The 20,336-nt window shown below is 53.5% G+C and overlaps 1 protein-coding gene across 1 annotated transcript; it reads right to left on the bottom strand.

The window, feature by feature from the left end:
- Positions 1–14,366: 14,366 nt before the first annotated feature.
- LOC311186093 (apoptosis regulator BAX-like) lies at positions 14,367–18,130 on the bottom strand (the record flags this gene model as incomplete). The annotated part of the gene is made up of 6 exons (XM_084256981.1): positions 14,367–14,468; positions 14,885–14,989; positions 16,682–16,814; positions 17,175–17,321; positions 17,407–17,458; positions 18,097–18,130. 6 exons carry the CDS (start codon positions 18,128–18,130, stop codon positions 14,367–14,369), a joined length of 573 nt encoding a protein of 190 aa, XP_084113107.1.
- Between the last annotated feature and the right edge of the window lie 2,206 nt (positions 18,131–20,336).

Here is a 20,336-nt window from a genome sequence, read left to right as displayed (position 1 = left end):
ATAATTACAAAAGAAGGGGGGTCACCTGTAAAGTTTGAGTGACTTGGTGCAGAGGAAAGCAACAGGAGGAAGGGGTGGCAATAAAATGGAAAATGATCCCCCATCGTCACCTTGCTTGGAAAAACGTCACATTGATGCTGAAAAGACAGAGATCAAGGCAGCTGGGGCCTCAGCCTGAGATGGTCCGGGCTCTGAATACGGCGAGCGCTGCAGTCCCGATGATGGCCACTGCCACTGCCACTGCGAGCCACTTGATTTTATTACTGTGTCGTGAGAGGAGGCCGCCCTGGGGACACAGACATCTCCTGTCAGCACCCAGCCAGGGCAGCCCCAAGGCCCGCTCACAGGGAGAGGGCGGGGAGAGAAGACAGGGGAGTCAGGACTAGGGAATGAGGGTTAAGGATTATGACAAATTTGAGTAATTCTAGAGGACCTGGAGACCCCAAGGAGGGTAAAAAGTACTAGTTAGGTCAAGGGTAACTGGGAGGTCAGAGGTCACCAGCAGGTGAAATGTCAGTGACCAGATAAACTAGTTGAAGGGACACGTGCGGAAACACATTATAGACCGCATGCGATTATCAGAAAATGAGAAAGGGAGCAGCTGTGTGGTGGGTTCAGGAAGATCCCCAGGTCCCAGCGGAGTGGAGGAGGTGGGGGGAAGGGCCTCACCAGCCCTGTTGCAGGATCCAGGGCAGCAGTCACTTTCCAATGAAGTCCAGCGTCCAGCCCATGATGGTGGTGATCAGCTCCCGTGTGCTGTCCAGGGCCTGCGGCGATGAGGTGGGAGTAAGGACTGAGCTCCTACTGCCAGGTGACTCCCCAGGCCCCTTTCTCAAACCTCTGCTCTTGCCTGACCCCCTGTGGTTCTTCCCACTCATAACGTGGATCTCATCACTGGCAACTGCCCTGCTTAGGACCTGTCCATCCTCCCAGGTATCCCTGGGAACCAAGCAAAAGGCATGGGCTGCCACAGGCCATATAGAAGTTCTACTTGTTCACACTGAGTTTTTCTTTTACTTTTTGGTGTCTCCTCCTTTTTCCAATCTTCATTCACACGAAACTCCTTTCTGCCTCAGGACCTTTGTGCATGTTGTTTATTCTTCCTCAAGAGGACTTGTCTGACTTACCTGCCAGCTAAGACTCAACACCCCCAGTTGCCGTGACCTGCTCTCCAACTCCCTGGACGCCCCCTTCCACCCTCTATGTGGCTGCTTCTCCCCAGATCCACATGAGCCCCCAGCACTGAATGCTGCTCCCACCTCCAACATTCAGGCCCCATCAGCTCTATATTACAAACACATCCAGAAAGCTCCTTCCTCCCACCCCCGCTCCCACCTGAGTCCCGGCCCCTCATCATTCGCTGTGTCCATTCTGGGTGTCCCCCACCAGCGTCCCACCAGTTTTGCCCCTGTGCCCCACAGTCACTTTCCCACCTATGGTTGCCAAACAATGTTCTGTGATAATCCTTCTTCCACTGTGAGCGTCTCCAGAGAAAAGCTACCAGGATTTCAGAATGAACAGCCTCACAGCCACAACAGTGGGCTGCACAACGAGCACTTGACTACATATGTGAGAATAATCTTCAAATTAAAAATCAGTCACCTCGGGCCTCCCCTGGTGGAGCAGTGGTTGAGCGCTGGGCTGGGAAGCTGCCCACAGCCTCTGCAGGGGCGGTTCGATCCCGGCCGCCAGCGAGGGTCCCACATGGGGCGCAGACCTCTCCTGCCGCCCGCTGCTCCCCTCAGCAGTGTATTATGTCAGTCTGCCTGTTCCCTGCTCTGGCTCTGGAGAATTCTCTCACTCTCCCATGCTTTGACTGTACCCAGTGCTTGTATAAAGAAATAAAAAAATTAAAATAAAAAAAAAAAAAAAAGAAGGCATCCCAACAACGAACTCAAGTTTGAAAAACAGTCCACAGAGAGGGTGATGAAGGGTTTGGGCAGATAAGTGAGAGGAGAAACAGAATTCACCTTCGATGTCACTTTAAACTTTTCTCTTCAGGCCTCTCCAGTGGTGCTGTGGTTTGAACGCTGAGCTGTGAAGCTGTCCCCAGCCTCTGCAGTGCAGGTTCGATTCCCGGTCGGCCAGGGAGATTCCCCCATGGCGTGGCAGACCTCCTCTGCCTCGCTCCCTACTCCCCTCAGCAGTGTCTTCAGTCTGTCTGCCTGTTCTGTTCCCAGCTCTCTCTGGTGAATTCTCTCACCCTCCTGCGCCTCTGACCTGTACCCCAGTTCGTGAAGAAATAAATAAAATCTTTAAAAAAATTTACAAACTTTTCTCTTCATTCTGCTTTCTGTTCACTTATTGACAGAGAGCTCTTCCCATAGGTACCAATATCGAGTTGCTTAGGATGTGAGCTCCCTTAAAAAGTCTTTTCAAGGGCCTCCCTGGGGGCATAAGGGGTTAAGTCTCAGCAGGGTTTCTTCAGAAAAAGTGAATCCTTGGGTATCCTGCAACAATAACTGGAAAAGGAGTCATTAATATTCAAGTTTTTGTCTGTTTCTTAAACAAATATCTCAAGTCCTCAATGGGTTCACAAGACCAATGGGACTTCGTCTCTGGGTCAGTTCCTCCAGGGGCTTTCTTAACTCTGGAATGATGTACCCAGGGTTTTATGCCTGCAAGTTTCAGAGAAGTATGTGAAGTAGAACATCTACCTCTCATAGAAACAAGAATGTAGCAAACGGCGCTTACACATATTACCACAAAAACACCCAGAAGCACAGTCTGTAAAGGGATGGCTTGTAAACCACCCATGTATGTATACAATAGTAAAATCACGTGCCATACACCAGGCTTCATCAAATTATTTACATTAATGAAACTGGTGGTGATATTTAATGGAAGAAGGAACTCAAATTCAAGGCCGGAAGGAAACTGAAAGAACTCAAATAGGGATGAAACTGTATAGGCTCATGGTTGAGGCCATATTTGAGTCAAAAACGCACCCACAAGGGCTGTACGCACAGGGGAAAAAACAGACTTTTCAGGACTTGAGACAAATATACTGCGAGTCCTGCAGAACTAGTGCGCTTATGGTGACCAACGCAAGGAATGTTACTTTGGGCTGGTCAACCGCAGGTGTAACGTGGAAACCACGCTGGGCGCCAAACTGTTGTAGAGCAACCCCGATACAAAACGGGGTCCCTGACTGTGGGTCCTCACCCGCGCGCTTAAAAGGACTTATCAATGCTCTACTGCAGGTGCACGTGAAAGGTTCATAAAAGGTTTATTTATAAGGGAAGGGAAATGAGGAAATGTACAGCTCAGGGAGAAGAGTAGGAGACAAAGTTTTAAATGAGTCCTACCCGATCTGCCGATCAGGAACCCCAAAATGGGGCTCTGAGAGGGGGCCGCCAGCCAGGAGCGGTGAAGCCAGGAGGCGAGCGATAGCGAGAGACCCCAAGGCCCACGTGTCTGGTTTTTATACCCAACCTGGCTGCCCAACTCCACCCTCAGGTCCCAGCCACCCTCCCCTTGGTGGTGATGGGATTTGTCTTTCCCAATGTCCTGATGGCTTTAGTCTGGAGTGGGGGTGGGGTCCACAAAGCCTGTATGGGATTAGCTCAGGACATCATTTCTCCCTAACACTATGAAGTTACTGGCAGCCACTGCAGCACAAGTTTGATCCCTGATCAGCCCTCTCCTGTCTCCCCGTGTACTTTGGTTGGTCCGACTGTTCTGCTCCCCAGTGAATCCTCTCTCCCACCCCCACACACCCTTGTGGCCTATACCCCAGTTCTTGGATGCATAATAAGTAAATTTAAAAAAAAATCTTTTCAAATAATGAAAATTTTCCAGCTAAAGCTACACATTGCTCAACCGTTTGCTAGTAGGAGGGCCACTTGTATACTTATTCCCCCAGTGACTCAAGCCAGGCAGCCTTTTAATTTTTTTTGTTTTTGAAAAAAAAGTTTATTTATTTATGCATACAAGAACTGGGGTACAGGCCAGAGGTGCGGGGAGGTCGGGGGTGTGTGTGTGTGGTTAGAGGATTCACCAGAGACAGAGCGGGGAACAGAACTGGCAAACTGACTGAAATACACAGCTGAGGGAAGCAGCGGGGAGACAGAACAGGTCTGCTGTGACATGCGGGTAGCTCCCTGCCTGGCCAGGGATCAAATTCATGCTGCAGAGGCTGAAGAAAGCTTCCTAGTGCTGTGCTTAACCCTTTATGCCACCAGGGAGGTCCCCAACAAGCCATTTTAAAGGAAAAAACCTGGTTGGTAACTTCCTGGCTTAGAATTGGTGAACATCAACAGTTCTGCACCTTCCCAGCTGAATGCCCCAGAATGATCTAAGTCCTGCATTTCAAGGCAGTGCCAGTAGGTGGCGAGCATGTACACAAGAAGCGGAGGTCAAAGAACTCCCCTGAGATGGTACCCAGGCCCCCAAGAGGAGTGTGGATCCCAGATAATTTTGGACTGTCTGCCAATGGAGCATCTTGGAAAATGCTCCTTCCAGATGGCAGGTCTCATGGAGGCCCAGAGCCAAGCGCTCAAGCATAAAGCCCGTTTTGTTCTACGGTCTCCGTGGTTTCACTGAATTTTCTTCATGTTGACAGGTGATTTCCTGTCGATTTTACCTGTTCTGTGACCATTTATCTTCTCCCAGGTGCATTCTGGTGGCAAGTGTCCTGTGGCTTTTAACTTTCCACCTGGGTCCACCACATCTGTGGCTTTTCATCTTCCAGAATTTCTTTAGCAACAGCTTTCCTTTATATTCATGTGACCAATGATTTTCCCTCTTCAGGATAAACGACATAGAAGACAGAGCAAAGAAAGCAAAGACCTCCTCTGGGAGCAAAAGGATCAACCAAGAGGACTCAAACCACAATTAAAGAAGATACCCCTCAGGGCCTTCCTGGTAGCGCAGAGGGTTAAGTCACAGCACTGCGACATTATCAGCAGCCACTGCAGCACGAGTGCAATCCTGGTCAGGGAGCTACCCACATGGCAGCAACCTCTTCTGTCTCGCCAGCTTCTCCCCTCAGCAGTGTATTTCAGTCAGTCGGCCTGTTCTGTTCCCTATTCTGTCTCTAGTGAATCCTCTCACCCCATCACACCTCTGGCCTACATCCTAGTTCTCGGATGCATAAATAAAATAAACATTTTTTTAAATGCCCCTTAAACAAAAACAAAATAAAAAAGTTACCTTACTCCAAAGCCTGTTCCACAACAACTGACCCCAACCAATCAAGATTTAGAACACAGAAAAATCTCAGCCCTTGTCACTTCTGCTGGGTACCATGGAGACAGACCCAGGAGGATCTGAAAACATCTAGGGGCTGGTATTTTAAGAGTCTTTACCTTTTACCATCTCTTGGTCAAATATGAGATAACTCAGGACCTCTTCCATGCCAGCTGTTATAGGGCACATCCTGGCAGCAACGCCAAGGTCTTGGGGCACAGAACAATGCCCCCTTCTCTCAGTTCTTCTAGGGTGGCAAGTAATCCAACTGACATCAAACAGGCTGACATGAGAGGGAAAAACCTAACTGCATTTGCGTGGGGAACCCATATAAATGCTGACTATTCCGAAGGCAGTTAGACAAAGCAGGTGTGTGTAGGCCACTCAGCACTAAGGAGAAAGTGGAAGGGTTCTGGACTTCGAAGGCAGGGGAAGCTGAAAAGGCATCTTCTCAAAGCTGTCGATGCAAGTCTATAACGCCTCCTTCTGGCAGTGGACTTGAAGGCGGCCTCCTACCATCCATCCGGGCCTTTGAGAGTTGAGATAAGCTCCCTGCTTCACACCCCTGCACTTCATATTTGACTTCCAGCTGCACTGAAAGCACAGGGACCAGACATCGCAGGTAGCACCCACGCTGCTGGGCTGGGGTTGGCTGACGCTTTGCTGGAACCCATGAGGGGATGTCCTTGGTGGTGGCCCGGGCTGGGCTAGGCCTTGTGTGACACCTTTGCCCATCACAGGCCCCTGCTGCAGCTTTTAAATCCTCAATCTCTGCCCCTAGAGAGGGGGACACAGCCTGAGGAAAAGGACAGAGAAAGAAGGGAGAGACCCTGAGAGAGGGGACAAAGACATAGAGAAAACGGGGCAAAGAGAAAGGGTGAGACACGGACAGACAGAGAGAAGGAAACAGATACAGACCCTTGGGTGACAGACCCTGTAACCTTCCTCTGCCCCTTCTTGGCCCTCAAGGTCTCCCCTCAGACCAGCTCCTCTCCAGCAGCACCCCCACACCCACTCTCTGGGCCAGACCCCAGAACCTCTTCCTCCAGCCCTCCCCCCACACCTGTCAGCCCACAGCTTTGTCCCCCCAGTGGCCACACAGCCCCATGCAGACGCAGCCTGGTCTCTGCCTGGGACTGTCTGGTCTCAGATCTTCAGGCTTCCCAGCTTCCCCAAAGGGCTCCTGAGACCTCCCCAGATGCGCTCCCCCACTTTTCTCCACCTCAGTTAATATGTAACTTCCTATGGCCCCAAATGTTAGAAGCTTCTGGGCCCGGCTTAGCTGGGCAAGGGAGGCTGCTCTGAGTGGCCTCCCTGTTCTTCCTCCAGCTCCCCTTCTAGACTCTGCAGCCCCAGGCTCCTTGCAGGACACAGAGCTGGCCCAGCGCTGCCTCCAGCCCCACAGCTGAGGGTGCCAGGGAGGTGCTGTCAGGACTGTGTGCACCCGAAGGGCAGGCTGGACCCAGCTCATCACTGAGCCTCAGGGAGCAAGTGGCATTTCCATTAACTGGGGGCTGAAGGGCAAGGCTGGAGCCAAAGGCCATTACAGGTGGGCCCAACTGGAGGGGGGCGCAGCTGAGGGTGTATGGCCCCAGGTAGAATATGCTCAGGTAAGGAGGAATTGGTGAGGGTGGGACTCTAATAGGGAACAAAGGGGCCGCAGAAGCAGCCACTAGGTTCAGGGATTCCTGCCCCTGCTCCACCCACCTTCCAGAAGGCTGTTGCTGGCCTCCAAAGAACGAGCAGAGCTTCCAGCAGCCAACTTGGGAGGAGAAAAGTTGAGAAGTTTTGCAGGTTGCTGAATGACTGAAACTGATGCCAACTTTACTGCTATTACAGCCCAGAAGGGAAGGCAAGGGCCTGGAGCTGGGCACGTCACTGAGTTGTGTGAGTGTGGACCGTCTGTCAGGCCAATAGGCTGCTGCTCCTGCTGTTTCCAGCTTTGCTTCTCTGATACTGTGCTGTTGTCTTGGGCGCATCTCTGCTTCCGGTGAGTACTTCCTGTTGCTTCTTCTGCTGACATCTCAAGTTGATCCCTACCTGCTGTCTGGCTGCCACGTGCTCCAGGCCCTCTGTGGTGGTGGACACCCCTTTGGATGCCCTTTGCTTAGGATTTCAAAACACTGACCACTACTTGGGGTGATATAATGAGCCACTGGTGGCCTCAGAGACTTTGTTTTCCCTTCTTCCTTAAATAAACTGCATTAGGGCCTCCCTGGTGGCCCAGGGGTTAGAGTCAGCACTATCAAACTATCGCAGCTGCTGTGCCATGAGTTGGATCCCCAGCCAGGGAGCTGACCACGCGGCACAGCAGACTCCTCCTGTCTCGCCCGCTGCTCCCCTCAGCAGTGTATTTAGGAATATCCGCCTGTTCTGCTCCCCACTCTGTCTCTGGTGAATCCTCGCACCACCCCCACTTCTGGCCTGTACCCCAGCTCTTGTATGCATAAATAATAAATAAATCTTTTTTAAAAAAATATTTATTTATTTATTTATGTCAGTTGCTCCTTGGTGGGCCTGGGATGGAACTCATGCTGCAGTGGCCATGGACATATTCATAGGTTGCCTCATAAACCCTTGTGCCACCAGGGAGGCCTGGGTTTTTTTTTTCTTAGCTGTTCACTTCCAAGGCAAGCACTCCAGTCATGATGATGGCCACTGCCACTGCGATGATGGCCACTGCCACTGCGAGCCACTTGATTTGATTACTGTGTTGTGAGAGGAGGCTGCCCTGGGGACACAGACATCTCCTGTCAGCACCCAGCCAGGGCAGCCCCGAGACCCGCTCACAGGGAGCAGGTGGGGAGAGAAGACAAGGGCACTGTGGAGTCAGGACCAGGCAGTGAGGGTTAAGGATTATCACAGATTTGAGTAATTCTAGAGGACCTGGAGATCCCAAGGAGGCTAAAAAGTACTAGTTAGGTCAAGAGTAACTGGGAGGTCAGAGGTCACCAGAAGGAAGGGACAGTGACCAGATCTGCTCAGTTGAAGGGAGACGTGAGGAAACCCATTATAGACCACATGTGATTATCAGAAAATGAGAAAGGGAGCAGCTCTGTGGCGGGTTCAGGAAGATCCCCAGGTCCCAGCGGAGTGGGGGAGGGGGTGGCTAAGGGCCTCACCCAGCCACTATGTACCTGGATACAGGGCAGAGGTTGCTTTCCAATGAAGTCCACTGCCACTGCTATGATGGCCACTGCCACTGCGAGCCACTTGATTTTTTTACTGTGTTGTGCGAGCAGGCCGTCCTGGGGACACAGACATCTCCTGTCAGCACCCAGCCAGGGCAGCCCCAAGGCCCGCTCACAGGGAGCAGGTGGGGAGAGAAGACAAGGGCACTGTGGAGTCAGGACCAGGCAGTGAGAGTTAAGGATTATCACAGGTTTGAGTAATTCTAGAGGACCTGGAGACCCCAAGGAGGGTAAAAAGTACTAGTTAGGTCAAGGGTAACTGGGAGGTCAGAGGTCACCAGCAGGAAGGGTCAGTGACCAGATCCACTCAGTTGAAGGGAGACGTGAGGAAACACATTATAGACCACATGTGATTATCAGAAAATGAGAAAGGGAGCAGCTCTGTGGCGGGTTCAGGAAGATCCCCAGGTCCCAGCGTAGTGGGGGAGGGGGAGGTTAAGGGCCTCACCCAGCCACCCTGTTCCTGGATCCAAGAAAGCAGTCGCTTTCGAATGAAGTCCAGCGTCCAGCCAATGATGGTGGTAATCAGCTCCTGCCTGCTGTCCAGGACCTACGGCGATGAGGTGGGAGTAAGGACTGAGCTCCCACAGCCAGGTGACTCCCCAGGCCCCTTTCTCAAACCTCCGCCTCCCCCCCGACCCCCTGTGGTTCTTCCCACTCATAACATGGATCGCATCACTGGCAACTGCCCTGCTTAGGACCCTCTTATCCTCCCAAGTACCCCTGGGAACCAAGCAAAAGGCATGGGCTGCCACAGGCCATATAGAAGTTCTACTTGTTCACACTGAATTTTTCTTTTACTTTTTGGTGTCTCCTCCTTTTTCCAATCTTCATTCACACGAAACTCCTTTCTGCCTCAGGACCTTTGTGCATGTTGGTTATTCTTCCTCAAGAGGACTTGTCTGACTTACCTGCCAGCTAAGACTCAACACCCCCAGTTGCCGTGACCTGCTCTCCAACTCCCTGGACGCCCCCTTCCACCCTCTATGTGGCTGCTTCTCCCCAGATCCACATGAGCCCCCAGCACTGAATGCTGCCCCCCCTCCAACATTCAGACCCCATCGGCTCCATATTACAAACACATCCAGAAAGCCACTTCCTCCCACCCCCGCTCCCACCTGAGTCCCGGCCCCTCATCGTTCGCTGGGTCCATGCTGGGTGCCCCCCACTAGGGTCCCAGCTTTTGCCCCTGCGCCTCACAGTCCCTTTCCCAACTATAGTTGCCTAACAATGTTCTGTGATAATCCTTCTTCCACTGTGAGTGTCTCCAGAGAAAAGCTACCAGGATTTCAGAGTGAACAGTCTCACAGCCACAACAGTGGGCTGCACAACCAGCATTTGGCTACATATGTGAGAATAATCTTCAAATTAAAAATCAGTCACCTCAGCCTCCCTGGTGGCGCAGCAGTTGAGCGCTGGGGCTGCGAAGCTGCCCACAGCCTCTGCAGCGACAGTTCGATCCCCGGCTGCTGGCGAGGGTCCCACATGGCGCGCAGACCTCTCCTGCCGCCCGCTGCTCCCCTCAGCAGTGTACTTCAGTCCTGCCTGTTCTGTTCCCCGCTCTGGCTCTGGTGAATTCTCTCACCCTCCCGCGCTTCTGACTGTACCCAGTGTTGTATAAATAAATAAATAAATAAATAAATAAATAAATAAATAAATCTTAAAAAAAAAAATTAAAAATCTAGTCACCTCATTCTCATTTTTAAGGGCAGAGACAGGAGACAATCCTCCTGTGTCCCTGTGAGGAAAGCTAAGGTCCTTCAGGGTCCCACACTCTGCTCTCAGCCCTCACCCATCTCACTGCCTTCAGCACAGACCTGGCGCTGCCTCAGGACATTGGCACTTGCTGTGTCCTCTGCCAGAGGGCTCTGCCCACCCGACCCTTCTATATCACTGCGTCTTTATTGTCCTCCCGGCTTTGGCTCAATGTCACCTCCTCTTAGAAGTCTTTCCTGACCACGTGACAACACAAGGGTGGCAGGAGAGCAAGACCCAGCCTGCTTTGCAGTGATAGTGGGCCCATGTGTGTTGAACAAATAAGTGAAGGAAGGAGCAGACCAGCAGCCACAGCTGTCTCTGTCAATTCCCTCTGTGGACAAGGGGCTGCCACAGGGGTATGGTCAGCACTCCTAGGCCTCAGGGTTCTGTGGACACCTTCCTGGACTCCCTACCCTGCAGCTGCCCACCTTGAGCACCAGTTTGCTGGTAAAGCAGAAAAGGGTGACAATTTTGCCCCAGGTGATGCCGTCTAAAAATATTTGGCGTGCCACTTCATAAAATTTGCCAACAGTGAAGCCTCTGAGAGTTTCTAACAACCTGCAGGAAAGAGGAGAGCTGTGATGGGGGGAGAGTGTCTAGCAGAGTGTGGAGACCCCGCTAGCCACTTCATCCCCGACATAAAGGGTCCCAGGTCAGGCTGAAATGAAAAGCAAGGGGTCAACGTGCAGACAGGAGACATCTAGGGGAGAGAGGAAAATGACCTCCCAAGGAGGGTTTCAGGATCCCAGGAGAGGGGACGGCCTGGAGTTCGGACTTCTGAGTTGAGTGATGGGATCCTGGACCCTGGGGTGTGAAGGAGCAAGGCTTGTGGGTGTGGATCGCAGGAGAGGAGGGGCTCGGGGCTGAAGCTGGGCCTCCTGTGACCAGTGACTGGATTCCTGGGTCCTGGGGCCGCACCTCTGCAGCTCCTTGTCACTGTCCACCTCTTGTGCGATGCGCTTGAGAACTTTCACCAGTTCTTTGACGTCTGGGTCCTGGGCCACCTGCTCTAGGGCCAGCTGAGCTACATCCTTTGAGGCTGGTCCTATTTGATCGCAGATGAAACTGAAAACAAAAGGAGTGGAGGATGCAGAGTCAGAAAGGGGCCACTCCCCAAATCCGCTCCCCAATAACAAAACCTCTCAAACTCACCACCGAAGCAAAATGGCCGCTGTCTCCATGATCTGCTCAGAGCTGGTGGGCCCTGCAGGAGGAAGGAGGGGAGGGGTGTCTGGACTCTGGAGTCCGGGGGGTGGGGAGCTGGCTCATGGTCCCCAAGAAAGGCCAACCCTGCGGGGAGCACTGGACTTCTGGGGGCCTGGGAGATACAGTGACCAGGGACCGGGCAACTGAGTCCTGATGGAGAAAGAGGCGGGGAGGCCCAGCCAGTGTCCTACACTCTTTGAGGGGGGCATGTTGGGAGAAGACTGGGACAACACTTAAGGGGTGCAGACCTCTGGCCTGAGGGGAGAGAGGAGAGCCGGCCCTCCCCCCAGAGCAGAGGCAGGAAGTGGGCCTGTCCGGGGTCTGGATTCAGGGGTCTCCAGGTGCTGGCGGGGTCGAGAGCCCCCAGCAGGAAGAGATCAGGTGCCAAAGTAAGCGAGCCGGGACCCCCGGGGAAGGAGGGGCTGGAGGCTGGTGGCACCCGATCGGGAGGTTCTGCCAGGAGCACTTGGAGATCTCGCGGCCGGGGCTCTAGGGGGGCCGTCCCGGGGCTCCCCTCCTCCCGCCCGTCTGCCTGCAGCCTCACCTCTGCCTCTGCGCTGCTGCCCGGACCCGTCCATGACCGCCACCTTCTCCGCTGACCCTGGCGAGGCCGACCCGAGCAGCAGATCCCCTCTGGGACTCAGCCTCGCTTTTCCGGCCTCTGCTCCCCTCGCCTGACCGGCCAATCAGCTTCGAGAGCCGCCCAGCAACCCCCCTGCCTGCGGCCAGTGGGGTGCCCTAGAGAACTTCCGCGCCTGCAGCAGCGTTTCCAGAGTCACAGGTGGGGGCGCCGTGTCCAGGGCAGGAGCCCCAGCGCCCCTCAGAGACCCCCGCGGCCCAGCAAGGGCTTCCCTGAGGCCGCGCGTGTCAGATGCCGGAATCCCGGGTCTGTGTGACCGAAACAGGGTGTGAAGTTCAAAAAGCCGCACAATCCCCGGTGCACGATGGGCAGCGCGGGGAACTGTGGGACCCCAAGAAGGGCTTAGGGGTTGTCCTAATGTTATAGGGCAGCCCCGATATTAAACGGGTTCCTGGCTGTGGGTCCTCACCCGCGCGCTTTAAAGGGACTTATGAATACTCCACTACAGACACACGCAAAAGGGTTAATAAAAGGTTTATTTACAAGGGAAAGGAAATAAGGAAAATGTACAACTCAGGGAGAAAATAGGGAAACAAAGTCTTTAATGCGTCCTACCCGATCCGCTGACCTGGAAACCCAAAGGCACCTGGAAACCCAAAGCTGGCCAGACGCTGCGAGCTGGCGGAGAGCCAAAATGGGGGATCCCCAAAGCCCACGTGTCTGCTTTTTATATCCACCTGGCTGCTTAACCCCACCCTCAGGTCCCAGCCACCTTCCCTTGGGTGGTGATGGGATGTGGAGTTCCCAGTGTCTTTGACTTTGACCTGGGGTGGGGGTGGAGTCCACAAAGCCTGTATGGAATTAGCTTTAGGACAGCCTTTTCCCCCTAACACTAACTGTGCTTGAGCTTGTGGTGATGATCTGGGTGCGTACATAGTAAATCTCTGGCTCTGTGCACAGAAGACACGCACTTTCCTGGGTGGGGTTCACTGTGGCTCCTTTTAAGCAGGAAAAGATAAGAAACAAGTCATTAGAAAATAGTCTGGGGGAAGCTACAGAAACCTGTCATTCAGCGAATATGGTTAAAATATCTGCTTTTAATTTTTTTAAAAGATTTATTTATTTTTATACAGAGTAGGAAACAGAACAGGCAGACGGACCGAAGTGGAGCAGCGGATGAGACGGGAGAGGTCTGCTGCACCATGTGGGTAGCTCCCTGGCAGGGGATCAAACTTATGCTGCAGTGGCTGCCAATAGCTTCATAGTGCTGAGACTTCACCCCTTGTGTCACCAGGGAGGACCCCAAATATGGGGATTGTAAAGTGGTAATTAAGTTAAAACAAGGTGGACCCTCATCAAGTAAGATTATAGTGTCCTTAGAAGAGGAAATGAGGATCCTCCCTGGTAGCACAAGGGGCTAAGTGTCAGCACTGTGAAGCTATCTGCTGCCACTGCCGAACCATTTCAATCCCCGGCCAGGAAGGTGACCACATGGCGCAGCAGACCTCTCCTGTCTCCCCACTGCTCTGCTCAGCAGTGTGTTTCAACAGATCTGCCTGTTCTGCTCCCCACTCTGTCTCTGGTGAATCCTCTCACACCCTACACTTGTGACTTGCACCCCAGTTCTTGTATGCAAATAAATAAATCTTAAAAATAAAACCTTTTCAGGGCCTCCTCTGGTGGTGCAGGCGGTTGAGCACAGTGCTGTGAAGCTGTCCGCAGCCTCTGCAGCACCAGGTCTATCCCGGCTGAAGGGCGAGGGTCCCACATGGCGCAGCAGACCTCTCCTGTGGCGCCTGCTGCTCCCCTCAGCAGTGTATTTCATCAGTCTGCCTGTTCTGCTCCCCACTCTGTCTCTGGTGAGTCCTCTCACCCTCCCGCGAGTCTGGCTTGTGTCCCGGTTCTTGTGTAAATAAATAAATCTTTTTAAAAAAACAATAAAAAATAAAAAATAAACCTTTTCAGGGCTTCCCTGGTGGCTAAAGGGATTAAGACGCAACCTATGAAGCCCTCCTTGGAGGGCACAGAGCTGGCCAGTGCTGCCTCCAGCCCCACAGCCTAGGGTGCCACGGAGGTGCTGTCGGGACTGTGGGCACCTGGAGGGCAGCCTGGACCCAGCTCATCACGGACCCTCAGGGATCCCGGAGCGCCCCCAGTAAAGAGATGGAACCAACCAGGAAGTGAGCCGAATGACACAGACAGGAAGTGTGGCCTGAAGTTTTATTACCCCAGACCACCCCAATCGCCCAATAATTCCAAAAGTAAGAAAAATGAGAGTTGGGGGTTCTCCCTGCGAAGCTTGAATGATTTGGAACAGAGGGAAGCAACAGGCAGAAGGGGTGGCAATAAAAAAGGAAGGATGGGCCTCTAGCCTCAGCCTTCATGGAAACATGCCATATTCATGCTGAGAAGACAGAGATGAAGGCAGCTGGGGCCTCAGCCTAAATTCGCCGGAGTCCGAGTAAGGCAAGCAGTCCGGTCCCGATGGCCATTGCCACTGCCATCCACTTGAGTGTATCTCCATGTTTCGCGAGGAGGCCATCCTGGGGACACAGACAGCTCTCATCAGCACTCAGCTAGGGCAGCCCCCAGGCCAGCTATGGGGACAGGGGTGGGAGAGGTGTCAGGGACAAGTCAAGGGCACAGCAGGGATCAGGGCCTAAGATAATGGGGAGGAGAGAGTGAGGGCCAAGGAGTATCAGATGTGAGGGGTTCCAAAGGAACTGGAGGCCCAGGGGAGGGTAGAAAGTATCAGTCAGGTCAGAGGTTCCTGGGAGGTCACAGGTCACCAGGAGATGAGGGGTTGAGAGCAGATGAATCGAGTTGATCAGACATGTGAGGAAATGCTTTTAGAACACATTTGATGACCAGAGAATGTGGAGGGGAGCAGCACTGTGGCAGGTTCAGGAAGACCCCCAGGTCCCAGCGGAGTGGGGGAGGGCGTGGTGAAGGGCCTCACCCAGCCACCCTGTTCCTGGATCCAGGCCAGCAGTCGCACTTGAAGGAAGTGTAGTGTCCAGTCCATGATGAGCTCGATCTGCTGTGGCATGTTGTTGTTCAGGGCCTACAATGACGAGGTGGGAGCAGGGGGTGAGCTCCTACTGCCAGGGGACTGTGCCCCCAAGCCTCCTTTCTCAAGGCTCTGCTCCCCCCTGACCTCCTGTGATTCTTTTCCACTCATAACTTGGATCTCATCCCTGTCAACTGCCCTCTCGGGAACCTCCCATCCTCCCCTGGGATCCAAACTAAAGGCATGGGTTGGCCAAGGCCCTGCATCGAAGTTCTGATTTGATCAATCCAAGTTTCCTTTTTCCAGTCTTCATTCCCACTAAACTTTTCTGCCTCAGGACCTTTGCACACATTGGTGCAACCCCCGTTGCCATGACCTGCTCTCCAATTTCCTGAACCCCTCCTTTTTCATCCTCTATGTGGCTTCTTCTCCCCAGATCCACATAGAGCCCCCAATCATGGAATCTGACCCCACCTCCAACATTCAGGTCCCATCAGCTCAATCTTACAAACACATCAATAAAGGTACTTCTAGGCCTCCTAGGTGGCACAAGGGGTTAAGACGCAACCTATGAAGCTGTCTGCAGCTACTGCAGCACGAGTTCGATCCCCGGCCAGGGAGCTACCCACATGGCACATCAGACCTCTCCTGTCTCCCCGCTGCTCCCCTCAGCAGTGGATTTCAGTTGATCTGCCTGTTCTGCTCCCTGCTCTGTCTCTGGTGAGTCATCTCACACCCCCCACACCTCTGGCCTGTACCCAGGTTCTTGTATGAAGAATGGAAAGAAAGGAAGAAAGGGAGAGAGAGAAAAAAAAAGAAAGAAAACAAGAAAGCAAGCAAGCAAGCTACTTCCCCTCAGCCCTGCTCCCACCTGAGTCCTGGCTCCTCATCGTTTGCTGGGTCCATTCTGGGTGCCCCGTCACCAGCCTCCCAGCTTTTTCCCCTGCGCCCCACAATCCCTTTCCCACCTATAGTGGCCAAACAATGTGCTGGGCGTCCCTTCTTCCACTGTGAGCGTCTCCAGAGAAAAGCTACCAGGATTCCAGAGTGAACAGTCTCACAGCCACAACAGTGGGCTGCACAACGAGCATTTGGCTGCATATGTGAGAATAATCTTCAAATGAAAAACCTGTCACCTCATTCTCATTTTTAGAGGCAGAGGCAGGAGACAATCCTCCTGTGTCCCTGTGAGGAAAGCTAAGGTCCTTCAGGGTCCCACACTCTGCCCTCAGCCCTCACCCATCTCACTGCCTTGAGCGCAGACCTGGCGCTGCCTCAGGACATTGGCACTTGCTGTGTCCTCTGCCAGACGCCTCTGCCCACCCGGCCCTTCTATATCGCTGCGTCTTTATTGTCTTCCCGGCTTTGGCTTAATGTCACCTCCTCTTAGCAGTCTTTCCTGACCATGTGACAACACGTCTCTTGGCTCACGAGTCTCAGCACTCGACACTTCACATGGGCTGAAGGAGAGCAGGGACCTCGCAGCTTTGTCGGGGCTGAGTGCTGCCCAGGCGCAGGGCAGGCCCAGGGCACATATGCTGAATGAGCAGGCGAAGGAAGGAGCAGACCAGCAGCCACAGCTGCCTCTGTCCAGACACTTCTCGCCTCCTCTCTCCTCTCGGGCTCTCACCTCTGAGCAGACCCCTGAACTGTGGACACGGGGCTGCCCCAGGGTTAAGATCAGGACTCCCAGGTCTCAGCGTTCTGTGGGTGCCTCCCTGGGCTCCCCACCCTGCAGCTGCCCACCTTGAGCACCAGTTTGCTGGCCAGGCGGAAAAGGACAGCCACCAGGCCCCAGGTGATGCCGTTTGAATAGATCTGTCCTGCCACAGGGAAAAAGGCGGCAGCTGTGCAGACTCCGTCCAATGCTGTGATTAACCTGCAGTAAAGAAGAGCGTCCTGAGGAGGAGCGAGTGTCTCTCAGCCACCTACTCCCCGAGGTGAAGGGACCCAGGCCAGGCCGAAATGAAAAGCAAGAGGCCAACGTGCAGCCAGTCAAGAGGGAAACATCTAGGGGAGACAGGAAAATGGCTTCCTGAGGGGGGTTTCAGGATCCCAGGGGAGGGGACCTCCTGGAGTTCAGACTCCAGAGTTGAGTGAGGAGACCCTGGACCCTGGGGTGTGAAGGAGCAAGGCTTGTGGGTGTGGATCGCAGGAGAGGAGGGGGTTGGGGGCTGAGGCTGGGCCTCCTGGTGTATGAAGGTGGCCAGTGACTGGATTCCTGGGTCCTGGGCCGCACCTCTGCAGCTCCTCGTCCTTGCACATTTCTTGTGCTTTGTGCTTGAGAACTTCCACCAGTAGTTGGATGTATGGGGCCTGGGACACCTGCTCTCGGGCCAGCTCAGCTACACTCTCTGCTATTGATCCTATTTCATCGCAGATGAAACTGAAAACAAAAGGAGTGGAGGATGCAGAGTCAGGATGGGGCCACTCCTCAAATCCGCTGCCCAATAATCAGACCTCAAACTCACGCTCGTAGCAAAAGGGCCGCTGTCTTCATGATCTGCTCAGAGATGGGGAGCCCTAGAGGAGAGAGGAGGGGAGAGTTGTCTGGACTAGAGTCCTAGGGGTTCATGGGAGGGAGGGAGCGGAGCCGGCTCATGGTCCCGCGGGGAGGGCAACGCTGGCCTTGGACACTGGGGGCCTGGGAGATAAAGTGGCCGGGGACAGGACACTGAGTCCCTGATGGAGAAGGAGGCAGGGAGGCCCAGCCTGGGCCCTGCACTCTTCCGGGGGAGGGGACTGGGCAACACTTAAGGGGTGCAGACCTCTGGCCTGAGGGGCAGAGAGGAGAGCCGCCCCTCCCCCCAGGGCCAGAGGCAGGAAGTGGCCTGTGTGTGGGGGGGTCTGGATTCAGGGGCCTCCAGGTGCTGGCGGGGGTCTCCCCGCAGGCAGTGATCAGTGCGGAAGTCAGGCGGGGGGAGCCCCGGGGAAGGAGGGGCTTTAGGCTGGCGGCGCCAGATCTGGGAGGTTCTGCCAGGAGTGCTGGGAGATGTTGTGCCCCGAGTCTGGCAGGGGTGAGGGTGGGGGGTGGGGGGATTGGGGGTGGGGAGTGGGGGATGGGGCTGCGTGGGGGATGGGGGTAGGGGATGAGGGTTGGGGGGTCGGGGAGTGGGGTCCCCACAATCGCCCTCCTCCCGCCCGTCTGCCTCCAGCCTCACCTCCGCCTCTGCGCTGCTGCCCGGACCCGTCCATGACGGCCGCTCTCCCCGCTGACCCCGGCGAGGCCGACCCGGGCGGCAGGTCCCCTCCGGGCCTCCGAGCTCTCGCTTTTCCGGCCGCTGCTCCCCTCGCCTGACCCGCCAGTCAGCTTCGCTTTAGAAGCTGCTCCAGGCGCCCCCTGGCAGCCGCCCAGCTCCCGCCCTGCCTGCGGCCTGCGCTGACCTTGAGAACTTCGTGCCTGCGGGCGGGCGGCGTTTCCAGAGTCACAGGTGGGGGCGCCGTCTCCAGGGCAGGAGCCCGAGCGCCCCTCAGAGACCCCCGCGGCCCAGCAAGGGCTTCCCTGAGGCCGCGCGTGTCACACGCCGGAATCCCGGGTCTGTGTGAACAAAACAGGGTGTGAAGTTCAAAAAAGTCGCACAATCCCCGGGGCTAGATGGGCAGCGCGGGGAACTGTGGACCCCAAGAAGGGCTGCCGGGGTGTCCCCACTGTGCTGGAGCTTGTGGTGATCATCTGGGGGCGCACAGAGTAAATCCACGGCCCTGTGCACAGAAGACACGCACTTTCCTGGGTGGGGTTCCCTGTGGCTCCTTGTAAGCAGGAAAAGATAAGAAACAAGTCATTAGAAAATAGTCTGGGGGATGCTGCAGAAACCTGCCATTCAGCCAGTGTGGTTAAAATATCTGCTTTTGGTTTTAGGGAGTGACTGAATGCGTGTTTTAGCAAAGTGGTCTAGAAAATGACTAGATATATGGATGTATGTATATAAATAAATATATATAGAGAGAGAGCATCAGTTGCATACAGTACTGCAAATACTGTTTTATGTTGAATTCCTTTATAAGATAAAGTTGAATCTGCTGCACCTCCCCGTGCAGTGACCCTCAGGGCTAATGGCTGTTGCCATGGTCCCTGAGGTCTAGGGTGGGCAAGGAACCATGCGCGCAGGGGGAGAACAGCAAACTCCCTAAGATGCAGAGAAGCCGAATGCCTGCCTAGAGATAACGACCACCAGAAGCCGCCACAGAGATGATTAAAAGAAATGCTGACCACCTGGAACCTTATCTCGCTTTCTCAAGGCCCACAAACTTTATTCTGCTACAACTGTCTCTCTAAAATCTTTCCTTTTTCTGGTCATTGATTGTTAATTAAAAAAAAATATGTAATTTAATAATTAGGCTAACGCAAATGAAACATTACTAAACACTGTGTTATAATAAAATTGTTGGTTTAATAATCTTTCTGTTATGTGCTTGACTTTAGTACCTTTGATATTAACTGCATTATAATATAAATTCACCCATGACAATTAATTATGAGTAAACATGAGTAGGTAGTAGTAGTAGTAGTAAGTACAACAAGAATATAATTATATAGAACAAGACTATAAAGAGTTAATAGCCTGTCTACTTAGGAATAGGGCCAGGTCCAGATGTATTTTGGACATAAATCACTGCCCTGTCAATGATAAGCTAAACCTATGAGCAAGCTGATTGCGTTGATGTTCACTGTTTCTATGCTTTTAGAAAACATATATATACTGACCACTGACTCAAATAAAGTTGCACTCAGATTTACACTCTCCCTTGAAGTGTGTCTGTTCGTCATTGCTTTAGCCGAATCCCTGACCACCCTGCGCAGTCTCTCAACCCTGAGACGGCCTCATCGTCTACTGCTGTGCTGGTCTGCGGCACGAATCTTTTCTGAGGGGAAAAAAAAAATAGATACCAATTACCAAGCTGGAAGAGAAAGAACCTTTGTATTCAGAGAAGGGGCCGTGAATGTGGGAATTAAGTGACGTTGAGGACATCAGCTAGCTAAGACCTTCCAAGGGACAGAGGGCCCTGACCGTGGACCTAGGAAGGTTTCTTGGGTGAAGGACAATAGGAAGAATTGGGGGTTTCCCATTCTGCCTGGGGGTGTGAAAAATGAATCCATCTCTCATGTTGGTAGTTATGAGACCAGCCGTTCAGCTTAGCTGTTGTGTGACACGTCAGTTGAAAATAACAACAACCATTGTGTTACTGTGCATGGACCTGTGGCGCAGCCAGGTAGCCCAGCCTGGGGCCACTCAGTGATTCCCATCAGCTCATAAGTGGGGTTGGAGTACCGGAGAGGCTGAAGCAGTTGCCCCCTGACCAGGAGCCTCTCCACTTTCATGGGACCTCCGGGCTTTCCATGCGGTTTCTTTGTGTGGATTAGTAGAGTGACTTCATTGCATCTGAAGTTCTTGCGTGGTGA

Source organism: Talpa europaea (genome assembly GCF_964194135.1).
Source record: "Talpa europaea genome assembly, chromosome: 16".
In the NCBI taxonomy this organism is placed as follows: Eukaryota; Metazoa; Chordata; class Mammalia; order Eulipotyphla; family Talpidae; genus Talpa; species Talpa europaea.
Note: the sequence above shows the minus strand (reverse complement) of the source record. Positions and strands in the feature narration are given on the sequence as shown.